The following is a 23,356-nucleotide window of genomic DNA, read 5'->3' as shown; positions in this document are numbered from 1 at the left end:
GCTTCAACCTTACATTTTGCACAGGTGACCAAGAGAATAGCTGGTGGCAGTGATGGGAGCGTCATCCCGGATGACAGCTCACAATGAGATCTCCTGGCTAAAATATGTAATATTTTAACCACGAGCCACTGTTTGAAAGCACAGACAGGTATGCGGAGGGCAGTGGCAGCCTTGCAGCTGGTAATACAAATCGGGACCTCACTGAAGCACAGATAAACAATCACTCACTAGACCTTTTACCAACTGAGAACAGATTTTAAGGTACAACAGGCTCAGGCCCAAACAATTGTTAACAATGCTGCAACAGAGTTTAAATGCATTCCAAAGATATTTTTTCTCTATTTTCTTAGTTTTATTCTTTAAACAACACAACACAGGATGTTGAAACTGGCATGCTCAAAATTGGCAGAGACCCTCTTATATACGGAGTTGTTCTTCTTAACTCAGTGGGATGCTGAGAAAGAGAAAAGAAAAATACATATAGTCTGGTCCAGATCTGTTGCATTGTTGAGATGATCCCCCTCATTTCCAGGCGTCTGACTCATGAGACTGGAACACGTTTAAAAAGGAAAAAACAAACACAAGCCCCTCTTAGAAATCCATGGACCATATTTTCATGCCTTTTTTTGGTGTTGATTAATCCCTTGTGATGCCTTGAGAGGATTTTAAGATAACATTAAGAATGCCTGAAACATATTTGAGTTCAGCTCCAGTCAACACTGCTCAAGATGACAGGAGTCTTTGAAAGAGAGTATAGCTGAAATGTAAACACTTCACCAGAAAGCTCCATCCTTCAGTCTGTAGGCCTCTGCCATGCAAGTATTTTTCTTTCTTTTTGTTGATGTATTCTTGTGAGGCTTGCAGGAGATGGAACCTTAAAATTGTACTGTTATCTGTTCTGGTCGTGGGTTTTGTCCATTCCTACCCCTCTTTGTGGCCCCTCCTCACCATGTCACGTCTCCGGGCTCCTGTGATCTCCACCCGTACAATGACACATCTTCTTCTTTTTTTTTTTCTTTTTTTTTTAAGCTGTGTGAAATTCCACTGCATGTATTTTTATTCTCCGCTGGGGTGGTTATCCTGGATCGCGATAAGAACCTTTGTCCTTTAGATTGCATGGTTGCTGTAGCTGATGTAGGTTTGCTTTGTCGAGAAAGCTGAAAGAGAAGAAACGAGAGGGGGGAGTTGGACTTAGATGGAGGTGAGCAGGATTTGAACATGGGAGGGTTTCCTTGTCTTACAAATAAGATAAAATATCACATAATCAATAAAAACAAATATTGGATTAATTTTTTCATGAGTCTCTTGCAGCAGTGTCGCATTAAAGCCAGTAATTCCCAAAAAGTCGGCTGCTCTGACTGTATCTACGCCTGCATGGATTACCTACAGCATCCTTGCCACCTTTATTTTTTCCTGCAGCTGTCAGAACTTAACTTTCCAGTTGTCTCCCCAGACCGTGTTAGGCGATTTGCTGAGGTGGAGCAGATAAATCCTGACATATCGCCACCAGATCTCGGCTGTTGTGAGAGCTGGCCCAAGACAAGATTTTTTCCATTTCGTCAAGCCGTATATCCACACAAGCAATGACAATGACAAATGGTTCTTATTGAAATAGCCATGCACTGTAAAGCCCCTGTAAACATTAACCCCATCAGGTGAAATTGCTGCTGGCTATCAATTCTCTTTGCCTTCATGCTATTTATTGTAACAAAAGGCCCAATTAACCCTCCGCTGAAACTTATAGCTTGAATCGTATCAATTCTGCTGCGTCTGCTTGCATGCAGCTGTTGTGGTGCGGATGGGCCTCGGCATTGAGCTTTTGTTACAGCGGTGCATCGTCATACATTTCATATTCATTTCTGCTTTTTCTGTAAATGGTAAACACCAAGTCAGCTTTTTTTTTTAAAATTTGTGTGTGAAGGAAAGCTTTTTCACTGCTTGTATTAAAAGAAGGGAGGGAATGCAGTTTTTAAATGTGTGACAAAAAGGCTCTATTCCTTAAAGTTCAGGCCAGATGGAGTGAATGCATCGCTGCTGACAGACATGACTGATTAAAATCTTTTGCTGCCTGAAGCAAGCAGAAGACGAGCGATTTGGACGTCACATGCTCAATTTTTGCTGACTCAATTGCTGAAGTCATTATTTACTTGACTTGTATAAATCCAGAGTGTCACTGGTACTGTGGTGCAGAGCACATTTATTGGTATGAAGATTAGAGGAAGGAGGAGATCTGCCACATGCCGGGGGATTCAGCTGCTTCTAAAAGGAGAGCTGCGTACTTCTTCTTTCTTTAGGCTGAGTTTAAATTCTGGCTGCTACCATTGATTTTTTTTTTTTTTTTTTAAATAAATCTCTTCAGTACTGTTTTATCTAACAGTTTGTCTGTATCATAGCAACTGTCCTTCAGAAGTATTCATCAGATTACTAGTGCCAAAATTTACACTGGATAGTTTATTGAGGTATTACGTTTGATTAGTTTGTTTTGGGAAATTAACATTCTGATGGTGATAATATTATTATCTTTATACCAATGCTATGGTTAGGTTTCATCTGAGAGTAGCACTCATATTGTGTGTTTATGCTCTAGAAAGCCCAGCCTGTCTCCAGGCGATGGTTAGTTTAGGATATAGTCTGATCACAGCTGCAGTCTTATTGAGGTGATTTAGTTTAGACCTATTTAAACTTTTGCATGCACACATTGTCCATGTGCTCCAGGACTGACTGAGAGAAGTGTCTGTCCAGACCTGAAATACAGCATTAATGATTTTAGGAATACTGAATTGTAAGCTTCGGCAGATGATGATAATACTGTGCTGATCCTGTTTTCCCTTTGCAGCAAAATAAATGACATTAAAGACAATTGAAGCTTTACAGATGGATTTTATGAAGAATTCCTCTCACTCATTTTAAAGTAACATGTTGAATTAAAAAGCAGGGGATGGGCATCTTCTGTATAAACAGTTGTATAAATGAGTCAGAAGACAACTTCTTATTTTCATTCAAATCGACATAAATAGGACACTTAAATATAACACCAACGCCAATAGATCTTCCTAAAATGCTACCTTTTCAGACATTCAGTCACTTTTAGAGTTAATTCATTTGTCTGACTTGCAAATTTATTTGAAACAATTTAACTTCAAATGATGTTGTGCACCACAGCTGCACTGTGACTAATCTGCACCTATAAGGTCAAGTTAATCAATTATGTGGTTGATGCTACTTAAAAAAAAAAAGAAAAAAAGAAAGGAACAATGTTACATGGATACTTGTCCTGAGATTTACATAAAAACTGGTATAGAGCAGGGGTGTTGGTACTCGAGGGCCATTGGCCTGCAGGTTTTCCATGTATCCCTGTTCCAGTGCACCTGCTTCTATTTCATGGATCCAACCATCAATGAAGTTCTGCACAGTGACTGATTAATTCCAGTTGGACTGTTTATAATAGGGATACATGAAAAAACCTGCAGGATTGTGGCCTTCGAGGACCTGAGCTGGTACATACGGTTTTGGAGTGGATCTTTTGGAGATAGTCGATGCATATAACATTCACAGCAAGAGATTCTCTGGTGGGTATAATTTCTGCTGTAAGAAAAGTCTGCATTTAGGATCAGGTGAGGAAAATGTAAAGCATTGTGTAGAAATTGCTGTTTTTAGATCTTGAGAATGGCAGATAAAGCTATTCATTCATTCATTCATTCATTATCCTAACTGCCTGATCTGATGAAGGGTTGCGGGGAAGCAGGGACTTATCCCAGCATGTCTTTAGTCAAAAGGTGGGGTACACCCTGGACAGCTCGCCAGTCCATCGCAGGGTCACACAGAGAAAAACAACCACTCACGCTCACACTCACTCCTATGGGCAATTTAGAGTAACCATTTAACCTAACATGCAAGTCTTTGTATGGTGGGAGGAAACCGGAGAACCTGGAGAGAAGCCCTCGCTTACAGAGGGACAACATGCAAACTCCACACAGAAAGGCCACTGACCAAACCTCGCCCCGGCCACTGTTTCCAGTGACCTTCTTGCTGTGAGGCCACAGTGCTAACCACTATGCCACCGTGCAGCCCCAGATGAAACTACTTGATGACTACTTTTGAGCAGATTTCAGCGCAGGATTTAATCAAATGTTTTTGCAAAATCACAAGAATACCTCTTGTGATATGAAGCTACTGTCATGGTTTCAGGGTTTTGCTTTTTGGGTTGTGTCTTCTTGTCTTGTTTAGTTCTGGTTTCAGGTTATATTTTGTAGTTTCTCTCCCCTATTTGTCTTGTTTTACTTGCTACTTCCAGTTTATTAGTCTCTTAGTCCCTTGGCCAGTTGGTTATCATTGTTTTCCACGTCACGTCACGTCACGTCACGTCACGTCACGTCACGTCACGTCACGTCACGTCACGTCACGTTCAGTCCATTTCAGTCCAGTTCGGTCATGTTCCATGCATGTCAAATTATGTTTCCTGTTGTATTTTAAGTTTGGATTAAAAAAAGTTTCCTGCAACTTGTCCACCTCTAACTTAGTGAGCCTGGACTGGGGTCCCCCATCATGCCCCCTGACAAATATAGCACATTTTCTGGTTTATGTACAATTAAGTGTGATTTTCTACACTTCTTACTCTGCAGCTACCTCATTTATGAGAGAAGGCTGCAATGTGGCATGCATGCACACACACACAAGCACACACAGACACAGAGTCACACACACATTTATACTTATCATTCTGGAACACTTTCTGAAGTATATTTGGGATAACAGTTTTAGCTTAGTGCATTGAATCAGTTAACTGATTAATGGTTTTTGTTCATTTATCAGAAAAATGTGCATCATTTTCAAACTCCAACATAGTCTCAAACAGATGTTAAAACCATCTTTGTTTGTTTAATCTACGTAAAGGAATCATAAATATCAAAAATGTCTCTTTTGTAGTTTCTGTTTGGATGAACATTTTTGTGTGGGAGCGTTTGTAAAGAAACCAGAAGTCACTGCCTGCAGCCAAGATATAAGGCTTGTAGGAGATTTTTAAACAGTGCTTTGCCTTGAAAGGAAAGAAAAAAACTGGCTGCAACAGCAAGAGACACAAAAGCTGGACTAAAGCCACGACAGTTTCCCCAATTTGCAGTAAAAAAACCACAACTAATTCCATATAAATAAATATGTCCATACCTTCATACATCAGTTGACACTGTCCTAATAGTTTTGCCCGTGACATGATCAACTCATGACATATCATTCATGCCGTCTGTGATGTTTGTTCACATTCAGCCTCCTTTGCCATGATTTCCGTGTCAGTATTATAAGTTGTAGATGGGTAACGGTGAGTTCAGACCAAACGCATTTTGAGCGTCAAGAGCGGCAGGTTTCCATGTAAAGTCTATGTGGAGGCGCGGCAAGGGGGCGTCGAGCTTTGCTAAACTTTGCTGTCATAACGGCCCTAACTGACCCTGTCAGAGTTGCCAGTTTTGACTGATTTCAGCTGCACTGAACTCCGTCGGTAGCTCTGTATATATATTGAAAAAGAAACACCCACATTCCGGAGGCATTGTTATTCATTCATTCATTTTTTGAACCACTTAATCCAATTCAGGGTCATGGGGAAGCTGGAGCCTATCCCAGCGGGCTTTTGGGCGACAGGCAGGGTACACCCTGGACAGCTCGCCAGTCCATCGCAGGAGGCATTATTATATTTTCACCATATACTGTTGCATAAGAATGCCGTTACTCCATGCAATATTTAGGATAACCATTCTTGCTGAAAAGCTGAATGTTACTGATTTGGCAACATAGCAGGATACGTAGCCTGGCAACGGTTTTCTTTTGGGGGGGGGGGTTATTAAATAAAACCATGCCATCTCTCTACTGAATCCGTCATCATTCAGACTAACCAGAAGAAAAGCTCCGCCTTTCCTCCTCTCTTTTCCGTCGTGTTTGCCACTCGCTCCAGGCAAATGTGGCAAACGCGTCAGGAGCGTTTTAGGCGTCGGACACAAAAGTGGGAGTTTAGTGACCAGCGTCGAGCGTTCAGCGTTTTTGACGCTCAGAACGCGTTTGGTCTGAACACACCGTAAGAAAAGTAGAGTGGTCCCTCTCTCACAAAGTAACTGACATCAGTAAGAATAATATATATACATGCTGGATTTCTAAGCCTTAAAAATGTATCAAGGACCAATTCTTTCCCACCATTCCTTGAGGAAGTACAGCTGGTGGTGACCAACTGCTGAGTCTGGCAAACCAAACAAAAACTACAACAAAAAAACTACTCTCAATGTTTGTAAAGCAGCAGCAACATGATATGAAACCAGCCAAAAACCTAGCTAGCATGCAACGTATGGCATTCTCTGGGGAGAGACTGTGCTGGCCTGGCTCATTTCAAGTAAGACTATATAGTTTTTCAATGACCTCCTGTCTGAGGCGAGTAATCAGTTGTCAGAACAGTTGATTTCCTGTCAGTGATCTAATTAAATAATCATTTCAGTGTGAGCGTGATCATTGTAAACAGAGAAAATTAAGAGAAGTGGCTTTTCATGTGAGAAAAATGTCAAGTTGTGAAGTTTTGTGTGCTTCCATTTAATTCAAAGAACCAATAATGGGGAAAATGATGTTAAAGGACATCAGATTTGCAGTGGATGGAGTATAAAACACATATATACGACTCAGACTGCTGACATGGTTTTGCACAAGCATCCACCTCCCAGCCGCCAAATGATTAACAGCGGCACATTTACTGAATTCAATGAAGTGTTAAATAATGTGTTACCCATCTGTTAATAAAAAATCATTTTTGCTCTGTTTCCTATCATAGCATAAATTAGTCTGATTTGCACACAGGAGAATCTAACAATCTTGGAGAATGAAAAGACAAAAAAAAAAAAAAAAAAAAAAAAGCCTGGAGGTTCGTAAAGACTTCCTGATTTGAATTTTCTTTTCTTACACTGTGTTTCAAGGCTTTCGCACAGCTCGGTCTTGGCTTCTCCGTTGGGTCTGAGTCCGGCCTTGGGGTTGAACTTGTTGGACATGGTGGCGGCAGTAACCACGGCCTTGAGGCTGCGTGTGCGTTTGGGCACATTCTGCTCGGGGTGGAGAAGAATCACGTAGACCTTGGGCATGTAGAGCAGCCCAAGAGACACTGATGCGCTCAGGCTCACAGAGATGGTCAGTGTGGTTGTCTGGATGTACATCTGCAGGAGACAAACAGAGACAAGCACAGTGCAAACATTTAACCTTGTTTTGACAACACTTTTTGTTTCCCCATATGGACATGTATAGAACAAAATCTACTGTGTATCTTTAGAATTAGAACATCCAATAACCCAAATATAGGCCAAGCTGTTGCTGAAAGCTTTTCTACCGTGTCCAGAAGAGGTTTGTAACTGTCCAATGATAAAACATGTTTCAAATCAGCATCTCATCTGTTTTTATAATGAGTTTTCCGAACCAGCCAGAGCCACCATGTTTGTTTAATTTTCTGCCATGCTGGTTTTAATATGACCGTCACGTAAATCTGGACACAGATTTGATAACTCCAGTCAATTGGATGCTACTCTCTCATAACAAGCAGGCTCATAAAAAGAAACAAGCTCATGAAAATTTTATGCATGGTCAAATCCTCCGAACTGTGAGCGAGGGCAGAACTGAAAATCATTCTCGCTCATTCCATCTTAATTGTTCGTAAAGCTGCAGCAAATTAATGAGTCATCTACAGGGAAGCTTTAAGGAGGAAGAGAATCTTTATACATCAGCTGTACTCTGAGTCACTGTGACATACAAGTTGGATAAATAAGTTTTTGTTGTAAATAACTTTTCCTACCATGACTGTAAAAACTGTAATGGTCACAGTGAACAGGTGTGAACCTTTCCAGAAGTCAAGAATTTCTCACACTTACAAACACAAAATTGCCAACTTGATAAAAATGTGTCTAAACATGTCAGATACAAGATTCAACGTTCTTTCTTTTGTCCCACAGTGGGGGAAACAGGGCTAGGCATGGAATAAAATGGACATAATAGTAAATATGAATATAAAATATATGAATAGATAAAGGATAAGAAAAACAGTCCAGATAATGGTTTCAACCTGCAAGTATAACTGTAAGTATACTTGTATGTGGTACAGAGTGGAGGGTGCCTGAAAACATATACGGCAGAATATATAATATCCCAGGTATGAATAGTGCAGGAGAGTGAATAACTAATGATGTTATTACACAGAGTCCAGTCATAACTCAGTTCTTTGATGTAAATTGGCTACTGGTCTGCAGTTTAGCAAGCATTGTGTTTATAGTGAAGTCTGACAGCAGCAGGCAGGAGAGATCTGTACCTCTCCTTCAGACAGTGTGGAGAAGCAGTCGCTCTCAGAAGGAGCTGCCCAGCACTGTCAGAGCATCCTGCAGAGGGTGGGATGAGTTAACATGGATGAAAGCTTATCCAACATCCTCCCGTTACCCACCACCTCCACTGAGTCCAGGGGACCTCCCAGGACAGAGCCGGCCCTCCTCACCAGACTGTTTATGCTCAGTTGCACAGCAGATGACTATAATGAGATCACTTATCTGAGCTGATTTAAAGGTTTGATTTTGTTAGAAGGTGTTCAGCAGGTATCCTCCAGCCTGCTGTTTTCGTGTTTGTATGCATCACTGCCATCTCCGCTAAGCCCACCCGCAGATGGAAAAGGAGGTTGAAATGGGCTGGCTGCCCTCTCTCAAACCTTATCCTGCTGGAGGTCTTTTTTTTTTTTCCTGTTAAAGGGGAATTCTTCGTCACTGCAATTTGCTGTTTAGCGAACTGCCATGCTAAACAGGGATTTTCGGATGCTCAAACTGGCAGGAAGCTGAGTGTCTGACAGCAGAGAAACGTTTCAGTCATCAACACTGCAGGTTTTCAACAGCTTCAAACCCAAAGTGATAAAGTGACACCGCTAGGCTGTGGTACTGAATACTGACAGATTTCCTTGTTTACTGCAACAGTTCTTAGGGGGCATTCACAGCGTTCCGATTGAGCAGGAATATTATAAAAGATTTCATACCATTAGCAAGTGAACCAAGACACCCAGCTTTCTAGTGGACCAGAGTCTGTTTCTTTGGTGTTCATACCATGCCAAAGGAATTGTACTATCACTGGAAAAACCCCACTCCATTTAAAACGGACCAAACAACAATGGTGTGAAAATGTTCTTTAAGAAGGGAAAAGCCAGTGAGGGAGCTAATGCATTTAAACTATTATTTGTTAAAGATTTTCAGGCACATGGAGGTTTAATTCTCTGACCTCCTTAGATGTCCCTATGAAACCAAGAGCATGCATGAATCATATTAACATGGTGAAATTCTTCATTTACTTGGGATTTTTAATTTTGATTGTTTTCTTAACTAAAAAGTATGGCCTAATTTGGACTAAAAATATTCCTCACCAGCTTTGGTAAAGTTTCAGGTAGTTGACAAAGTAGACCCACTTTTCAGACTTTTGAGAATCATTTTAGGAATCTAAAGCATTTTTATTAGCAAATGTAGGGACACTATCTCCATCTGAACTCTTGACACCATGCCAAGAATGCTAATGTTAGTTGTACTTAAGTTCAAGTCCATACATCCTTTTTCTGTAGCTACTAATTCCAATGCAGGGCTGGAGCACATCCCAATGGCTACCAAACTAGAAGTATGCTAACCCTCTGACAGGTTACCAGTCTATCACAGGGCCAGCACAGAGAGACAAAAAACCACTCACACTCACTGATGTACAACTGGAAAATATCAAATAAATATATGAATTATCTTCTGTCATTCATAAACCATCTCAGATCTACATGCCTAACAAGACATTAATTTAATGGACTGCTTTTTCAATCTGAGATAATTTTTCTCCTTGATCACTAGTAGTAACTGTTCCCAGGTGGTCTGGTTTTCATATCGTTGTCAAAGTCTGCAACCGTTGGTTTTGTGTGTTTGGTTGTTAGTCCCGGACACGTATGTACAGATTGTGTGAGTATCAGGTTGATTTATCTCTCACCTGTTTTACAACTGCACTGTGACAAGTGACTGTGTGGGAGTCACAGTTTGTTACTGGTAGATGTGTTTTCCAGCTCCCAAGTTACCTATGAGCAAGTCATTGTGATGCAAACTGCATTCCAATGAAACAAAGACATTTTTATATCTTTTTTAGTAAATACTGTATATTTCTAGTTTCTGTTTTAAAATGATAACTGTTTCAGAAAGCTTCACCGTGGGTCTTACTTTTCTCACTTTTGAGCCAGTTTAATATAAATCACTGCTGTAAGTGGGGTGATGTGAATATAAGCAGAAACAGATGTACTATTGTGAGGACTCATTAACTATAACTAATACACAGTTGACTGAAATGTTCTAATATGTGATTTTCACACACAACCCAGTAAATCACAATCAGTATTTTTTGCATGCATGAAATTAGAATCATCTAATAAAATCTCTTGTGCACAGGATTTGTTTGTATTTTATCTGGCGTTTATCTTTCTTTTTCAACTGGTGACTTCTCTCCAAGTTGGTTCCTGCTGTTCTTTTGTCAAAACAGAGTAACATTAAGCCTCCCAGATGTCACCTCAGACTGAATAAATGGTTTGTTTTTATTGTTGTTAGTCTCTGCGGTGCTGGCTGCATCTCATCTCAGCCAACCCTGTTAGCACTTTGGTTTGGGGGTGGGAGAGCAGAATGGAAGAATGGAGGCAGTATGATGAAGGGCAGCTGCAGTGGCTCCCTCCCAGCTGTAGGAAGGGTTAACCAGTCAACTGCTCAGAGCTCTACTCAGCCTTCAGGACAGATTGTTGAACATAAGCAGAAAGAAAACCCTGCTGTTGTTCACACAAAAATGATATGCTGAAAGTGCATTTCTTAATTAGTGAATTATAATCAAATTTAACATGAAATACAGCAAAGTCACATATTAAAGATCAGCGGCACAGTAATATTAACCAGCAACAACATTCTGCTGCTACTCGATGTTAAATTTAGATTAAATATCATTTCATCAGTTATTATTACATATGTTTCTAGTTGCAATAGTATCGTAGTTATGAAATAGTTGCCTGTTAAATAATAATTTAATTGATGGTAACAGCTGTAACAATGACAGCAACTGTTAGTTACTGTCAGGGGTTGAAGTAACAACTCAGTTATGATGATACTGTTATCAATTCAGTCATTTTTGCCCAATGGCCATTACACTGTCAAAAATGGTTTGGTCTAACTATAAACACAATTTGGAACAGTCATATCAGATTTCACCAAAACTTAAAGTGATGCTAAATTATTGCCAACCTCTTTAAATCTGTGTGTTTCTCTCTATATGTCATTGTGTAGCTTCATTGTGCCTTTTGTACTTCCTCATAGAGCTACATTTGCTTACAAATGGAGTTCTTTTTTCACTGTCAGACCAAATCCAGTATTCAATCCATTAATTTCTTTCCCCATGATTGCAGTGCACCTGAGCATTCACTGAGTGAAGCTCATAAAAAGAGTTGCTGTATATTTCATACCCCTGTCATCGTACTGCCATCAGCAGATTTTGCCTCAGGCAGAACATGACACAGAAGATGCAGCTCATGGCAGCATTAATCACTGAACTTGATGCAAGAAATGCAACACAAGTCAAAGCAAGGAGTCTCTTTCTACAGAGAGCTAAGCACAACAAAGAGCATAGGATTAATTTGAGGGTTAATAAATGTAAACAGATTCTATTTTCAACCAGTGACTCGAGAGAGCCTCTGCTTCACAATGCAATTGCTAACTTGATTTATACCGCATAATTCCCACTCTGCATTAACATACTGTGTTATTTCTTGGCCTGCAATGGAAATGTTCAACAGAAGGCCTTGCTGCATGAGAATTGACTATAATTGTGTGCTAATTAAGCCAATAAACAAATAGAAGCCTGGGGGGACACAATAATGTAGCTTCATGGGAGACTGTCATTTATAAAGATCACGGATCTTTGGCCTTGATTAGCTTCATGGCCTGTTTACCCATTACTGGATCGCCCAGAGGTCAGCTATCAAGACCCAGAGGGCTGCTGTGCTGTAGGCCTAATGAATGCAACAACTGCTCTCTGAAGTCCAAGATGTTACTCTGTTCCCTTCGTTCCATCACATCAATCTTCATTATTTATTACTGGGCCCACAGGACATTAGTGTAAATTATGCTGTTTATCTTATGAGTGAGTGGGAAAAACTGTTTTTTTTTTTTCTTTTCTTTTACCGTATGGCATGACTTGTTCTTTCAGAAGATACTGTTCCTTATTTTGTTTTCCAGTGATAAGACTAACTTTAAGTGTAAATGCCAAGGCAGTCATTGCAAATGACAGCTGTTTTTTCAACAAATAAATAAAAATCTTGGAAACATATTACAACCAGAGTTAAACTGTACTGACAGAAACTCAAAGGCATGTGTGTTGAGTGGTCGTTGCGCTGTAAAAACACATGACTATCTGAGAATGCAGAAGTATGTTGTGACCGTAATGTGTGAGCAAATCCTCACACTTTGATTATAAGGAGATGATACTCAGATTCTTGATACAGGTTTAGGATCAGGGTTGGACGTGATTACAGATGTGGTGAATTTAAAACTAAGCCACAATTCAAAAGAAAAAAGTCTACTTGTTAATTATGTGGTGAAGTGCCTGCAGTATGTATAATATATATATATATATATATATATATATATATATATATATATATATATATATATATATATATATATATATATATATATATATAGGCACAATGAAGAAAAAAGATGCAGCAAGACAGTGATAATCATTTCTAGTTGCATTGCTGCTCTCTCAGTTTGTACCCCAATTGAATTGTTTGATCTCTAGAGATCCCCACCCCTACTGCACAAGTCTCAGTATGTGATCTGCAGTGTTTTCATGTAGCTGCCTAGTATCAGCTGGGCTTACTTTAAACCTCAGCCCAAGTGCTACAAAGAAAAGAACTAGGAATTAGGTTGTCATATTGAGCCAAGTTGAGCTTTATCATACAGACAGACAGAAAGGACATGGAAATGGGGGAACAATGGCAGCTAAATGAAAACCATGCCCACATTCCTGTTTGACTCTGGACTTGTTGAACTCACCACAACTCCCACTCTTTGTCAGACTAGTGCACGAACAGCATTTCTGTTGACAGTGTCAATACTGTTGTGGAGACTCAATGGGAGAAATAAACAACACCATTTAATTCATCAGTCCATTCATGCACTGTAATGGCAGGACTTGTTCGTGTGGGCTGATTGGATTTGAAGTGATCCCATTGTGTTAGAGATTCATTGTCATGCTTGCTATTGTCTGACGCCCCACCTCCTGCCTCTGTCTTTGAGACAACAACTGATTTAGACCACTTCTCCAGGTAAGCAGGTGACACAGCCATTCCTGAAGGCAGTTTAAAGCTTGGTGATGACACCCCGCAGATGGACCAGATGTCCTCATTTGAATGACAGAGAAAGCCTCCCCTAGCTTTTGTTATATCGGTCTTTGTACCAGATGACATATCTGTCTGTACTTCAGAAGCCCACTGCAAACTGGTGATGAGCACACAGGCAGCGAGATAAGTTAAATGAGGGGGAAAAGGAGTGTTTAATTGTTCTGAAAGACATGACAGTGTGGGCTTTGAGAATTTGCGGGGTCTGTCATTTTATAGTATGATGATTATGTGAGGTGTGTTTGCTTTGGCATGTTCATTTCTGAAATGACACAGTTTATGTAATTGCTCATCAAATTACACACGGTTTCCATTCACTGCTGAACTAGCTTCCATTACTGTTCTGCCAACAAGTTCAAAGTACTTTCAGTCACCTGCAGTAACAGTTCCCACTAAATCTGTAAAAAAATCTGTTTGCATTAAACTGTTGTTCCCATAAAGTTCAGCTTTTGTTTGGTTGAAAGTTTCCCAATCAAAAAAAAAAAAAAATGTAGCCAATGTGGCTTCATATCATGAAAATGGTTCTCTGTGGATAAAAAATAGTTCCATTTGAATGGAATTTGGAGGTAGGCATGATGTTTTCTAGCGGAAAGTTTTGTATGTCTATCACCAACCTCTGCAAAAGTCTAATTCTCATGAGACTCAACTCCCACATTGCCCCAGATATGCTCATCAGTGTGTCATTGTGCATTGTAAAAATGCAAGAATGTATAACATCAACATACTATACATATTCATTATACATGGAAACCATGACTCATCTGAATTATCATGTGGTTTGTACAAGTTCTTATTTATATTTCTTATTTATATTAATATAATCTCAGATGAACAACAAATGAAATACACCATGTGAATGTTAATGGAATGTAATCTAAGTAAAAATGGTTAAGCACTGAAAAAAAAAAAAAACGATCAACTTCAGTAGCTCAGTAAATATCTAGCAAGAATTGCTAGATTGCCATTGCTGTTTTTTAATTCAGCTGTGTAATATATGAATATATTTAAATAAATAAATTAATTAATTCAATTGATAATGCTAGCTGTAAATTATAAGGGGAAGTGAAAACTTGCTCTCAAATGCACAAAAATGTTTTATAAACACACATTGGAGAGGTTTAAAGCATCTACAAATCACATCTGGCCTGCAGAGACAAAAACGAAACCACTCAAGGCTTTGTTTAAAGTCATAAAGATTTTCCAGCTGTAAATGAATGTTTGCAAACAATTTTTTAGTTTGAATTTGTAAATCAAGTTTTGTCCAACCGAAAAATCTGCTGAAAATTTTGAAGTTAGACAATGTGGAGAAAAGGATTAGCATGGCTTTATAAAAAAAAAAATTGTATTTATGAGAAAAAAATATTTTGCAAGACATCCTGTCCATATATATGCTAAAGATAAAACTGCATGCAAGACTCTGATGTTGCAGTTGTGAACTTTGGACCTGTTTTTATCGACTAATCTGACAGCTGTTTTGTGTAGCGCCACCTTACAGCGGAGACATTTTGGAGATGGCAACCTGGTATCTGCTTCCATTCGCAGGCACTGACAGCAGAATGGCCATCTGGACTGATGAAATTAGAGAGTGCCCCACACTTACTAATGATAGCGTAACACACCAATCTTGAAGTTATTTAGTTTTTCATGTAAATTAGGCATTAGTTACAACAATAGCCAAAATAAAATCATTGTATATGTAGTAGAAAGGTGGGACTTGTAATGAATGCATGACTTGCCTGCACATAGTGAAATGATGTACAAGTACAAGTGTGTATTACACTTGACCATTTACCAGTGGTTACACCAATTTCATACCTGTCCTCTGAAAACTGGACTAAAACCATATGGAGAATAAAATCACAAACATGTCAGATTAAAGGATCCAACATCAATATTATCACTGGGTCATCTAAAGTCTAACAGCAGAATGTCTCCATGTCTCAGCCCAGAATAAAGTACAACTCCATTAGACATTTCTCTGATCTGCTATATGCAGAGTTATATCATTAAAAAAACAAACAAACAAACAAACAAAAAAACATTTCATGTTTCATTTTCTTTTAATAAAATTAATGAACTAAAGTCCACATTTCTTTCCCTCTTTTTTGTTGTGTGGCAGGTCTACGCTTAGTCATTTCACAATATATCCTAAATTAGTTACTGAACACCCTTGGTCCACACTCTAAACCAGGGGTCTCAAACTCCAGTCCCCCAAAGCCACAAGCCAGGAGATTTCCATTGCTTTGCTGGTCCAACACATCTGACTGAAATGAATAGGTCATTGTGAAGAAGTTGACAAAAAGCTGTTTGATTCATATAATTTGAATCTGATGTGTTGGACTAGGGAAACAAGGAAAACCTGCCCGATTGTCGGCCTCGAGGACTTCAGTTTGAGACCCCTGCTATAGAAAGTGTATAAAATCATGGACAAAGCCTCTATTACATCGCCCATGAATTTCTGTAGAGCTGAAGTGAAGCTCAGTGGGTGGTTCCAACTGTTCCCCTTTTGGCTGCATCATACATGCTATCACTCCAGGAAAATACAAAACATAACAAAATTAAAAAAAAAAGGTGGCGCAGAGGAGGGGGCTGTGAGCATTAGTGAGGATGATTGACATCTATGAAACTTCAAGCTGCCTGTAGCTAAAAGCTAACCAAGCTAACAGGAGTTTACACGTCTAACGTGAAATAGGCAGGCTGCTAGCCGGCTAAAGTCTGTAGCTGTGTTACACTCTGCCTTCTTTCTACTTGTTTCTACACCCCTAATTGTGCAGAATTTAATTTAATTTCATTAAATTATATCTGGGGGTGCACGGTGGCCTGGTGGTTAGCACTGTGGCCTCAAAGCAAGAAGGTCACTGGTTCAATCCTTGGCTGGGGCAAGTTGCCTTTCTGTGTGGAGTTTGCATGTTCTCCCCATGTATGCATGGGTTCTCTCCAGGTACTCCAGCTTCCTCCCACCATTCAAAGATATGCATGTTAGGTTAATTGGTTACTCTGAATTGCCCCTCAGAGTGAGTGTGAGCATGAGTGGTTGTTTGTGTCTGTGTGGCCCTGTGATGGACTGGCAAGCTGTCCAAGGTATACCCTGCCTTTTGCCCAAAAGACGGCTGGGATAGGGTCTAGCTCCCCACAACCCTGAATTGGATTAAGCAGTTTGGAAAATGAATGAATGAATAAATTATATCTAAACAGATGAGTTATAAAAGAAAAAAAAACCCTCATTGTTGTCATGACAGTGAACTTGACCTATTAAACCTAAAATGATGGTTTGTATCCGCTTGTAAATATGTTCATTTTGACTGTGAAGTTGGCCTTTTTAACATGGGATTTTATTGGGATTGACTCCCTTTTGGAGCCCCTAGCGGATGAGAGATGAGCTGCAATTTTTGCCACTTCCACACAGGCTTCACTTTTAACCGCAGGAAGTGGCTGCTTGGTCGATACATCTATCGGACTGAATGGTGACCAGTCAAAATGTCTATTCAGAGAATTGTCTGTTTCCTACCCTTCGGCACCCCTGGAGGCTCTTGAAAGGGCATTCATCTTTTCACCCAAATAACAATGAGAAACACACAACAAATATAGGGACTGCTGTGTATCCAAATCATGTACAAACAAAGGTCCAACATAAAGCTTATTGTAAAAAGACGGAATGCTGCACATAGGTGGAGTGTAATATTCTCAGGATAGCTTCAGAGATGACAGAGCCGCCATCATCACATATAGTTGTTGAGTTCCTGGCAAAACATTAAACAAAAAGTATAAACTGCAGACAGTATCACAGCCATGCCATCCACAGCTATGAGCCAGGAAGTGGACATGGATGAGGCTAGCATCACTGCTGATGCTGCACAGCGGGTGGTGCACAGATCTACAACACCTGGATCTCAGCTGTTAAGGGACACCATTCAGACAGCGTGCTGACCAACACCGAGCTCGAATCCCAGACAAGAGTTTGCGTGGGGAACGCAAACTCTAGATCAAGGTCTTTGTCTTTTGTCTGCAAAGCAGTCCAAGTCCCTATAAAAGGCTTTAGAAAGCTAGTAATAGTACTATGTATTTTCAAAGCAAAATGGAGGACAACAGAATAAAATGCTCTTTTGAAAACGACCTAAAACGATCTAAAAACAAGTATGGTCTCTTTTAGTACTATAGATAACAATATAAATGTTATATGTGACTTTGACATGTTCCACATAGCGGTGATATTATTTTGCAAAGTGTGTTGACATTTTGCATGTCTGTTTTCATAACAGGTGTGTGGTGTAAGATATAGACGGAGTGTGGTTCATCATACACTTTGTTTTGGTCTCCCTCTCTTTGTATATTTTTAAATAGTTGCACCTCCCTTCCAGGATATGAACATTATATTTGTATACATGTACAATACTAATGCCACTGTAAAGAAATACATCTCTGTGTGTTTTGCTGTTAATAAAAAGATTACCAGCAGTTAGGAGTAAAGGAAACATACTGAGCCGTCACTGAGTTTCTGTTCTCTTGTTGGCTCAGCAGATAGGACACGTCTACATTAACATCATGCCGTGGCAACTACATCACACATGTGGGGGGATGGTGCAAGTCATCAGAGTAACAATGAAACGCAGTGCTGCATGGTCAGACAGGACAAAGGCACTATATATCAGACAGCAAGTTATATGAAGGTTTTAAACTCATGGGTACTTTTGGTTTTATATTAAATATGATTTTTCTCACTGAAATGAGGAAAGAAGAAATGTAGGACATTTCCCTGAAGCTACACTTCCATTTTGTCTTCTGTTATGTGTTTTACCTTAATATAGCTCAGGGCTGCGATATAAATTGTCTGAATGATAAAAGTATCCTCTAACCATTGTGTGTACAATTTTCTACAGGAAATAATAATTAATGAGCGACTCGTATAATTTAAAGTTACAGAGTGTGTTATATTAAGTTTGGGTTGGAAAAGTTTTGAGGGCTTTTAGAATTACATCTTATAGGGAATGAAACAAAAAGTAGGACTTCATTTACCCTTCAAAGATATTTTTCACTTCTATTTAACTATTCAGAGCCATGCTAGCTAATGGATTACCTCATCCTCGGAAAAAGCTGCTCCATCTCTCTGTGATTGTGTAATTCTCTTTCATCTTCAGAAAGGAGATGGGCTGATTAAACAAAGACCTTGCTGATATCCATGGCTGCTGTTGACATGTGACTTAAGATGAGCAACACTTGCATTAAAAAATAATGTGGGCTTTGCACTTGAACTTCTTGCTCTTTACTCGGTTCCAGGGGCGTTGTTAGAAAAAGAGCAATACCGGGGCACAGGACCCCCATTACTCAGATCACATTTTTCCCCATAGAGATCTGCTATGTTTATAAAATGAGTTATGCTCCATTTACTTATCTTTAATAACACAGCTGTCACTGTTGCTTTCAAATAACCTCTGCTGATTTATAAATTAATTAAGAGGGGAAACTGAATATCTGAGAATATCTCTCTCACCTGAATAGGAAAGTTGACTTTGAAAACCCCAGCATCAAAGTGAAATGGTCAGACTTCATTCATATGTATGTACATTTTCAGATAAATGTGAATATTAGTGGCTGTTAGAAATGTGTTCCTATAGATATGTTGTTAAAAAAAAAAAGATTAATTTACTGTCAGGTAAATGTACAATGAGTCATGTTTTGTATTTAACTTCTTGCCTTATTGTGAATTTCCGCCACACTGTATCATATGACATGCAGGCTGAACACTTTTCTGGTGGTACTTCCTAAAAACTTTACTTTTCTACTTGATGCATTGCATTTATTTAATTAAGCTATTATTATTAAAATATTAGCTTTATCATTAGTATCATAAATGGATCCTTCTTCTCAAAGAAATGAGGAAACAGCTGTTTCTAACTTCTTTTTTGTTTCCCTCACTGTTTTTTCTTTTGTGAACTAAACTAATTTGTATCATTTAAAAATATGAAGAGAGGCCTGAGAGAAGTTTAAAAATTATTGTAAATGGAGAATTTGTTGCAAACTGGAGATAACAGGGATTTAAATTTCCACCAAGCTGTACTACTGTTATATCATCTTATCCCTTACTGCTGGATAGTTAACTACTGATGCCCAGGGAACATGGCCCTGTTTAACAGGCCTGGCAACCCCTATGCTTTATATGCCACACGTTTGATAGTCAAAAATTTAGGCTATATACTATTTGAATGATTAGGACATGTAAGAAGAGGCAAACAGTATCTAACAAGCACAGAAGATTGTTTTTAACCTGTGGATGTCACTGACTGGATATTTACCATCTGACTACATCTATGAAGTCCATTTTGATGATTTATCGTAGTTTTGGGCTTTGTTGAATAAATAAATCATTCTACTGCTGGTCATATTTTACATATTGATTGCAATATGATTGGCTGCACTCATACACATTTTCTGAAAAGCTTCAAAGGTCAGAAAGTATTTTGGATTCTTAGCAAGACACAAAACTCGTTTTAGCTCTCTTGAGAATGTTTTTTGCACAAAGCAAACTATCACAGCCAGTTTTCCAGGCCAGCATTTTAATGCATTGTTTTGTTTAATCCCAAAGGGGAGGAGGTGAGGATTAATTTGTTGCATCTGTCAGACCCATACTGGCACTGCTGATAGTGTCCATACCAGTATGAAGCTTTCCCTCTGTCTTCTGTTGTGGCCAATGAGGACCTTTTGTTATGCTGCCAAAACACCTCTTTCAACTGGATTGACACATTTCCACAGTGTCACTGTGGAACCCTTTTGGCTTTGCACTCAGACTGCCAATTCTGCATATGCAGTCCAGGCCCAGTCTCAGCCTTTTGGATCCTTTTGACCTGTGTTTTCCCAGAGCTCCCACTGGATGTGATCCAGGTCCATCATGGTTCATGAGGTTGGATGCATTGATTTGACATGGGAGAACGTGTGAGCTTGTGTTTGTGTAAACAGCTCATTGGTCTTTAATGTGGAGTGGCATACAGACGTCACACATACATATGAGTCAGAGACTTGTGTACTGTCATCTAAGTTTTCAGAAGATGTCATTTTATCCCTCTATATGTACAAGCAGTAGATTGTATGCTCAAAGTCTGAAACGTCCATGAGACAATTTCTTGTTGAGTTGCTGTTTTAGCTGCTTGATTTCTAAAACTACAGTTAACAGACCATTTGATGCAGTCTGACAAAGAGATAACTTCTTTATTTTTGAAAAATCACCAAGAGACTCTGACCACACTCTCTCATTAAATTACTTATGTTTGTAGATTATTAAAGAATGTAAGACATTTAATACATGATCATCATAAGTTCATAGCTGATAATTATAGAATTCAATTGGCTGTTTTCTTTTATAAAAATACCTTCATTCTTTCCATTCAAATGTTAGATAGGTGACAGGAAGCCACCTGCTCTTTGATTGGACAGTTAGTCACAATCCAGTCAGACGGAGCTATACAGACAACTGCAACTTCACAGTCTTGCCTGAAGTTTTGTGCTTTACATCTGTGCTTAACCCCGTTTGAAAACAACAACAACAACAACAACAACAACAACAACAAAATTCCATTATTTTTCCGCAAATGCAAATATATTTTACAACCATGAAAAACCTTTTCTGCATTTGAACAAACTTGTATTTTTTGGGTAATTTTTTTTTTTTTAGCAGAATAAAAAACATGCTTTACCAATAAAAACTTTGGAATTATTTGAAAAACATTCATCTCCACCTCCAACATCCTGCTCCAACATTTTATGACTTTATATTATTTTTATTGTTTTCTGATATTCCACAACAGTTAAAACAAAAGCTGTTTCATTGCCTCGATCGTTAAAAATATTGGTTTAGAACTGTAATTCACAGCAAGAGTATTTTGTTTAAGATGCAGCATCAGGTTATGTACTGGTCCTCATCCCCGGACAGCCGTGGCTTTAATTTAACCCCTTAATTGAACCCAACATAACAGGTTGGAGAGATTAGACATTAATAAATTATTTTGTTAGATTTTATTTACAGGAGTCTCTTCTTTTGGCCGGGTTAGCTGCAAGACAGTCTTGTTCCATTTTAAGTCTGGCAAGGAAAAGTAAAAGGGAATTCATTAATTGCACTTTAGCAACTATTGGCACCTTACCTTTTCTGTGGATTGTGAAGTGCCAAAGAAGATTGGGATGAATGCTAGCCAAATGATGCAGGTGGTGTACATCGTAAAACCAATGGGTTTGGCCTCATTGAAGGTCTCAGGCACCCCTCTGGTTTTGATGGCGTAGACTGTACAGGTGACCATGAGCAGCATGCTGTAGCCCAGGAGGCAGATGAGAGACAGGTCAGAGATATCACACTTCAGCATACCAAGAGCTAGCACCGGGTTAGATGCCCTCTGGTCCTCATAGTCAATAATGGCCTTGGAGGGGTCCACGCCAAACCAGATGCACACTCCAAGCAGCTGCACTGAGGCCAGGGTGAACGTAATGATGAGCTGGGAGGCTGGAGAAATGAACCTGGGTGCACTCACAGACATGGTGCCCTGCTCGAAGATGCGATAAATACGATTGGTCTTGGTGAGCAGAGCAGCATAACTAATGCTCATCCCCAAACCCAAGAAGATCCTGCGGAGCGAACAAATTCCAACATCAGGGGTGGAAATCATCAGGAATGTTGTGGCGTAACACAAAAAGATGCCAGTTAGCAGCACGTAGCTCAGCTCTCGGCCTGATGCCTTCACAATCGGTGTGTCGTTGTAGCGGATGAATGTGACCACCACAAACAATGTGGCCATGATGCCAGCAACTGCGATAAGTACAGGGATGACTGCCCAGGGGGAGCTCCACTCCAGCTTGACAATGGGGATTGGAACGCAACCCGTGTGATTCTCATTGGGCCGCAAATCAAAGCGGCACATCTTACATGTGTAGGTGTCTGACTGATACTGATAGCCATCACAGCGCTCGCAGTGCCAACAGCAAGGGATGCCCTTCACAATCTTCTTGCGCTCGCCTGGCTGACAGGGCTGACTGCAGATTGAGGAAGGGATCTGACGGACGCCGCCTGGCCACTGCATTGAACGCACCTATGAGGGAGAGCAGACATATATGAAAGGACACTGAGCGAGATAAAACTTAGACATACACATTGTACAAACATGACATGTCCTGAAAAAATGGAGACACGTCGGGGTTGTGATGCTTATTGATTTAGAAAGATTCTCTGTCGTTGGAGATCAAGGACAATCCAAAGGGTGCTTTGAGCTGAGTTGTGGCTGAGGTACACTTTATTATCTGCATTTGTTTTGGTGGTAAGTGGAAAAGGGCAAACTATGCATCATTTCAGTATTCTTCTTAGATTCAGTAAAATGTTTCTGTGGAAGGTTAAATTATCTGAAGGGCAAGATGTGAGACGAAAGAAGAAACGTAGCGCTTACGCTGCAGGGAGGTGATGTGCTTCTCTTTATTTTCAGCTTTTGACGTATTTGTCAAAAAAAAAAAAATACAATCAATCGGGACTTAAAGATAAAATAAATGACAGATTCTACCCTTCTTTGTGGATTTTCTTCTTTCATAAGCATACCTAAAAGATAAGTTAAATCCCTCCTTTCAAACAGGGTTACCTTTTTAGCGTTATCAATTTTATTAAATTGTGGTTGTTCATCAGAAGCCAGTTACTTTGTCTTTAAATATCCATTTAATTAAGAAATCAAAGAACACTAATTAAAACAGCCTGCTTCAGAAACAGTACTGGCAAGTTTCACAGCAGGTACCTTCTACAAACCTTTTCTTTCCATAATATGTTTAAAAAGTGGCAATACAAGAAAAAAAGGACTCTGAAGGTACTGCTGAGTTGTACATTAGCCTGCCGAAAGCCTCTTTCCACAACATGTGTTTAATTCCTTATATAATTTGCTGTTTTTTTCATCCCACTATCTTCCC

At 39.5% G+C, this 23,356-nt stretch overlaps 1 protein-coding gene across 1 annotated transcript in view; it reads right to left on the bottom strand.

Moving 5' to 3' along the window:
• Positions 1 to 1,071: 1,071 nt before the first annotated feature.
• Positions 1,072 to 23,356, bottom strand: part of LOC306757276 (metabotropic glutamate receptor 4-like) — a gene marked incomplete at its 5' end in the record, with an annotated part of 171,412 nt that continues 149,127 nt past the window's right edge. The window contains 3 exons of the mRNA XM_079242280.1: positions 1,072 to 1,157; positions 6,929 to 7,175; positions 21,565 to 22,500. Coding sequence (XP_079098406.1) covers positions 1,108 to 1,157; positions 6,929 to 7,175; positions 21,565 to 22,500 — 1,233 coding nt within the window. The 3' untranslated portion in view covers positions 1,072 to 1,107. The remainder of the gene's footprint in view (positions 1,158 to 6,928; positions 7,176 to 21,564; positions 22,501 to 23,356) is intronic.

Source organism: Telmatherina bonti, assembly GCF_933228915.1.
Source record: "Telmatherina bonti genome assembly, chromosome: 6".
Lineage (NCBI taxonomy): Eukaryota > Metazoa > Chordata > Actinopteri > Atheriniformes > Telmatherinidae > Telmatherina > Telmatherina bonti.
Note: the sequence above shows the minus strand (reverse complement) of the source record. Positions and strands in the feature narration are given on the sequence as shown.